At 40.1% G+C, this 6,127-nt stretch overlaps 1 protein-coding gene across 1 annotated transcript; it reads left to right on the top strand.

Annotated features, from left to right (window-relative positions):
* Window positions 1–630: 630 nt before the first annotated feature.
* LSM8 (LSM8 homolog, U6 small nuclear RNA associated) lies at window positions 631–4,966 on the top strand. Its single transcript, XM_066318978.1, has 4 exons — window positions 631–740; window positions 1,594–1,634; window positions 3,000–3,127; window positions 4,712–4,966. Exons 1-4 carry the CDS (start codon window positions 710–712, stop codon window positions 4,800–4,802), a joined length of 291 nt encoding a protein of 96 aa, XP_066175075.1. The 5' UTR covers window positions 631–709; the 3' UTR covers window positions 4,803–4,966.
* The last annotated feature ends 1,161 nt before the right edge of the window (window positions 4,967–6,127 follow it).

The raw sequence follows: 6,127 nt of genomic DNA, 5'->3' as shown, positions 1-6,127 counted from the left end.
ACTTGCTCCAACAGTTCAATGTGCTCCTTCTGCTGAGAGATCCTGTGACACAGGTAGGGTCTCACCAGAGGAGAGGGGGACAATCAATTTTCTCGACCTGCTGCCCACACTGCTTTTGATGCAGCCAAGGGTATGGTTGGCTTTCCAGACTGTGAGTGCACACTGCTGGGTCATGTTGAGCTTTTCATCAACCATCATCCCTCAGTCTTTCTCTGCAGCGCTGCTCTCAATCACCTGTCCACTCAACCTGTAGGTGTGTCCAGGACTGCTCTGAACCAGGTGTACAACCTTGCACTTGGCCTCATTGAACTTTGTGAGATTCACACGGTACCACCTCTCAAGCCGATCCAGATCCCTCTGGATAGCATCCTCCCAGTGAAGCCCGACCTTTGGCTGCCGGGAACCTTCCCAAATCTTCCCAAACTAAACCAAACCTTCCCACATCAAACCGAACCCCCGGCCCCCGGCCTCGCCTCCCGGCCGTGCCTGCGGGCGGTGCCATGTGCCGCGGAGGGGGCGCCGCAGCCTCCCCCCGATCGCTCCTTGGTACGGTCCTGTCGCGCCTCCTCGCCGCTTCCCGCCCCCGGCGCATGCGCACTCCCCGCGCTCGCAGCCCAGGGCCGCCCGCGGGCTGAGCTCCTGCGCGGCGGTCTCTACGTCAGCGGCGCGCGCCGGACGTGGCGGCGCCTCGCGGTGAGAGTCGGCCGCCATGACCTCCGCGCTGGAGAACTACATCAACCGTATCCTCCGCCCGCGGTCCCCCTCCTGAGCGGGGTCCTGGTCCTGGCCCTGGTCCTGGTCCTGGTCCTGGTCCTGGTCCTGGTCCTGGTGGCGGCAGCAGCGCGGTTCTGGTGCTTGGGCCCGTCCCTGTTGGCGGCGTCGGTTTCTCCTTACTGGAGCTCGGCCTGGCAGGCCGGAGGTTACCCGGAGAATAGGGACCCCTGCAGCACCCAGTGGTGCCGCGATGAGCTTTGCCCGTGATGAGCCAGGTTCGCGGTGGGCCTGCTCCCTAACGTGCGTTTAGGTAACGGGTTCGCATTCCTTGCTCAAAACCCGTGAGTTGGAGTTCTTGCAACGCTTTTGCTAAGTTTTTTGTGCGCCTTATAACCCATGGACATTTTCAGTTTTATTCACAAACAGTAAGCTAATAACCCAGAATTAGTCAAGATGATGAATATATGATCATCGAATTGGCAGAATCAGATTTTCAGAAGGAAGGGATGCAGGATGCTGTCCTCGAGATCACCACTGCAGAGCTGTTAAAAAACAGCTGGAGGACTTAAAGTGTTGATGAAACTCTTTCAGTGCTGAGGCAGTGCAGTTAGTAATGGGAAGAGAAGTAAGCTCAAGTATTTATTCTTTTCTTAAGACTTTTCGTGTTTGTGTATGACTGTCCATGGGTGGGTGAGGAAAAACTTTCAAGGAGATGTTAATGAAAAATACTGTATTGTCAACCAGGCTGATTTAAAAGAGGTGCTGATGCGCTTTTTAGGCTCTAAATGGCTCATAAAACCTGTATTACATATGAGCGTTTCAGGAAATGTTAACAGTTCTATTTCAGATATGACTAAATGTTCCTTAATGAAATATCAGGTACTGTTGCAGTAATTACATCTGATGGAAGAATGATTGTGGTAAGACTTATATTTTTTAATATTTTAATTCCCCCCATAAAGGCTTTCCATTGTAACAGTAAAGAAGCTCTGTTAGGATAGTCTCACGTATTCACGCTACTAAATTATGTATAGAATAATTGCTACAAAGCTTAAAAAAAATAATTTTATGAACAGCTATTGTTTCTTGCATGTCCTGTCCGCTTTTTCCATTTATAAATTTCTGTGTGCAGATGCTCTGGGCTTTTTGTCAAATGGTTTTCTGTGGGAATGCACAAAGAATGCATTCCTCCTCTGTTCAGTAATTTAGTTTCCATCTAAAATGTCCAGTTTGTTCTGTAAGATCTTCAGCTTTCAGGCTAAAACCATTTCTTCCCTGTGGCTGTAGAAAAATATCAGCTGGCGAATTGCTGGAGAAACGTTGTGTGCTTCTATTTATACCTGAAAACCTGAGGACAGGCCAACTTAATATGTTAGACTGTATAATGTCTTCGGTTTTGTTGTTTCTGTGTTTTGGGGGTTTTCTTCTTGCATCACTTCCCCCGTCTTTTATTCTTTTGTGTTTTGAATGTAACTTAATAGTACGATTGTTGCAGGAGGATTGTGTCTTTCTGTCTGTACTTAGCATTGTGCAGCCTCTGTTGGCTTCACCAAATCTCTTTGGCTGAAGTCGGTCTGGTAAAGTTTGTGTTTGTGCTACAAGATGGTTCCTATCAATAAAGATTTGAATGGGTGTATATGACTCGTAGTTAGATGATACAAATGCATATTATGACTATTTGAAGGGCTGTTTTATGTGAGTTTGAATTTCTTAATCAATTAGTGATGAGAAATTTGTGTTATCAATTTTCCAAACACGTACTTAAGTGCCACAAAATCCTGTATTTTTGACTTTATCTTTTAAAAATAATACAGTAAACACAAAGTAATCTCCTTCAAAGAGATACCATTTAAAATTGCTTGTTAGGAATTAGGTTTCAATATGGTTAACCACAAAAAATCCAGCATTTCTGGGTTTTGTTTTATTTAATAATTTATTTACATTCTGGAAACATCCATATGAAAAAACAGTGTAGAAATAGTAAAATTAGTTGTCTAGAGGAACATCACTGATAAAATGTAAAATTTATTTTTTTAATGCTCAAGTTTATTGTGTCTTTTAGCATTACCACAGAGTAATACGTGTGCTTTTCTTAAATTGGTTATTGCTTTTTAAATTTCGTCCTTTAGCTGTTTGTGTTTAAGCCAAAGAATAAAACCTGAATAGAACGTCTGTTCTCTAGTACCCTTATTTTGCTACTCTCTTTAAGATATCCTTGACAGCAAAGAGGAAAAATTTCAAGGCCAATCTGAGTGTGCTGCTTTTTTTTGTGTGGTTTTTTACAGGGAACACTCAAAGGTTTTGATCAGACCATAAACTTGATTTTGGATGAAAGCCATGAACGAGTGTTCAGTTCTTCACAAGGAGTTGAGCAAGTAGTGCTGGGCTTATACATTGTAAGAGGTGATAACGTGTAAGTATAGCATGTTCTTGTTTAAATCTTTTCATGCAAACTTTGTGTCTGCACACATGTGTTTGTGTGTGTGCATATTTACATATCCATAATCTCTGTAAACCTTGATAGCCCCAGACACCGTGCGTCTTTGTGGGCAGCACAGAAAGTATTGTCAAAGCTGAGTCACCATCCCTGAAGGTATTAAAAGGATGTGTAGGAGTGACACTTAGGGACATGGTTTAGTGGTGGACTTGGCAGTGTTAGGTTAATGGTTGGACTTGATCTTGCAGGTTTTTCCAGACAAATGACTGTGATTCTGTATTAAATAGCAAACATCTTCGCTTCTTTTACAGAAGTGATTACCTTGTATTGTTGAGATTGAAGATGATCCAAGGGCTGGAACGTCTCTCCTACAAGGACAGGCTGAGAAATGATGATGGAAAAGATAGAATAATGACTAAAAAATGAGATAGAACTTGTATGTAAAAGCAGTCTGGTATACAAAGTTGACTTTCAACAGTTGGTTTTTTATTTAGAGCGGATGTTCACAGAGAGCACTTTATAATCTGTAAAATCAGTGAAATTTTTGACTTGATAGTGTAGGGAGTGTGGAAACACATCAAATGTATGAGTTGGTATTTGATGTAAAATTCCCTTACAAAGTGAGAGTGAAAGCTATTTGAGTGCAGAGAAAAGTAGCTGGTGTTCCAAACCCATGGGAGGGTGCAAGTGAAGTGGAAAGAAGGCCTGGTAAGTGGGCCAGCTAGGAAGATTACTTTAACAGCAGCATTCTGAAACTGATGGCAAAAGTAAGATTTCTTTTTTTATCACAGCTGGAGAAAGAGTGTGTTGCAGTGACCAACTCATGAGCCTGGATAGGAATTTTCATCTTCTAATTGATACTTCTGTATGACAAAATGCCAAGGCTTAAATTGGTATCTAGGTGCATTTATCTAACATCATTGAAAAAGTGGATCATTCTGAATACTTCTGTAACTTTCAATTTAAGCTTTTAAGAAAATGTAATTGAACACATGTATAAAGGTGGGACTATGCATGCTGCTCTACTAGTAGCTTTTTATTCAGGTAGTAAAAATGTGTGTACAACAGTAAATAATGGTTTACTACTTCACTGTTTCATCATACAGTTGAAATGTATGATGAAACACATCATCATACAGCCACATTACTCAAATGTATTCTAAATATGCTGTGAAATACATTTTTTCTTGCAATCTTAACAAACTCAGACCTGTTTATTACAAGTACTAATTCTGTATTCATGCAACTCTTCAACAAGCTGAAATTCAGCATCCTTATAGGAAGAAGTAAAAAGACTCAACAGCAAAGTGACAGTAACTTCAAAATAGGGAAGCTGTTGAAAAATAAAAGGAAAGAAACAGTCATGGTACAAATTAGTAATTGAGTATTCCAGTGTGCATCACTAGAAGCTTTCATGGAATAAGCAGCATCAATCAGAAAAAGTTGGTATAGTTCAACAGCAAGTAAAGGATGTTATTGTTAGAAGATAAAATACATCTTCTGTTTTAGAACTCTGTGATTTGATTTCAGTAAATAATAACCTGATTTTTTTCATTGCAGTGCTGTGATTGGTGAAATTGATGAAGAGACAGATTCAGCTCTTGACTTGGGGAATATTCGAGCAGAACCCTTAAACTCAGTTGTGCACTGAAGATATTAAAATGCACAGGGACTTTGTAAATCTTTGGTTGTACAGACCTATTTAGCAATGTCGACAGTTCTAAAAAATAGTGTTTAATTTGTTTAGTCACCAATTTTTTGTTATGAATATGTTGGAGTTTTGCATGTAAATTAAAGTTTCTACATTTTGCTAAAGATAGTTTCATTGAATTTCTTTTGCTATTTCAAGCTGCATAATTTCACTGGGAAACGCAATCAGTATCAGTGATGGTCCTGATATTGTATAAATATATCTTGTTCTTAAACTAAGATCTCATTCCTAGAGCTAAACCAAGGTTTTTTATGTTAACTCAGGTTATTTGAAGGTAGATGTCTAACAGTTAGTTTAACTATCTCTAAATGTAGTGGTGGCTGTGAGTAGAAAACTGTTCTTTGTAAATTTTTTTGTGTATGTGTGTAGTGTAGAAAGGTAGAATGTTAAAAGCTTTCACAGTCAGATTAATGATTTATGCACATACTACTTTTTTTTTTGTGGTGTCAGACCTTGTTGTTCCCCAGGACTATACTGGCGGTGCAGGAGTTTGTAATGCCTTAATCCTGGCAGACAATTTGGAGAAACAGACTTTTGAGCAGGAACAAAAAGCCCAAATGCATGCATTTATTTGAAGTCCATTCAATTCCAGAGCAACTCATTCTCTAGCTTCACCTTTCAGCAGCTTTCATGTTGCTCAAAATTTGGGTAAGATCTACAGAAAGAGAATTGTGTGTTTGATAATGTGTAACCATTGTCTTAGAATGTACTTTAGAAGACACCAAATACTTTTGGTAGGTAAATTATTTATTTTGAAAGAAAGTTGCCTTAATATTGACTATAAGGATCCCATGTAACAATGATCACATATATCTCTTATACAAGTGTTTCTTGCACACATATATCTCTTACACAGCCACAGCCAAGCTGGGTGGGACAAGCTCTGCAGTATATTGTGTTTGAGGTCACATCAGCGTGAAGAAGTCTGTCCTCTTGAACAAAGCTGTTTTTGTTAGTCTCCAATGTCCCACAGGCCCAGTATTATTCCCTGTATATAAACATGCTGTCAAACAAAAAAGTAATTTTAATGAGTATATTAGGGTGTTTTATACTGATTTTAATTTTAAGTGGGATTTGGTATTTTCATTGCAAGTTCACTGTTTGGAAACCAAATACTGAAGTGAAAATATTTGTTCTCCATGGAAGGTGTCTCTCAATTCTTGTAGCTTCCAGCTTGTTTTCCAAGATTGTTCTTGGTGGAGCATGTGAAGCCCAGCAAACCTTATTTTGCCTTTATCCATCTTGTGATCTAGTAATGTGTTGTG

Source organism: Sylvia atricapilla, chromosome 5, assembly GCF_009819655.1.
Source record: "Sylvia atricapilla isolate bSylAtr1 chromosome 5, bSylAtr1.pri, whole genome shotgun sequence".
Classification (NCBI taxonomy): domain Eukaryota; kingdom Metazoa; phylum Chordata; class Aves; order Passeriformes; family Sylviidae; genus Sylvia; species Sylvia atricapilla.
Note: the sequence above shows the minus strand (reverse complement) of the source record. Positions and strands in the feature narration are given on the sequence as shown.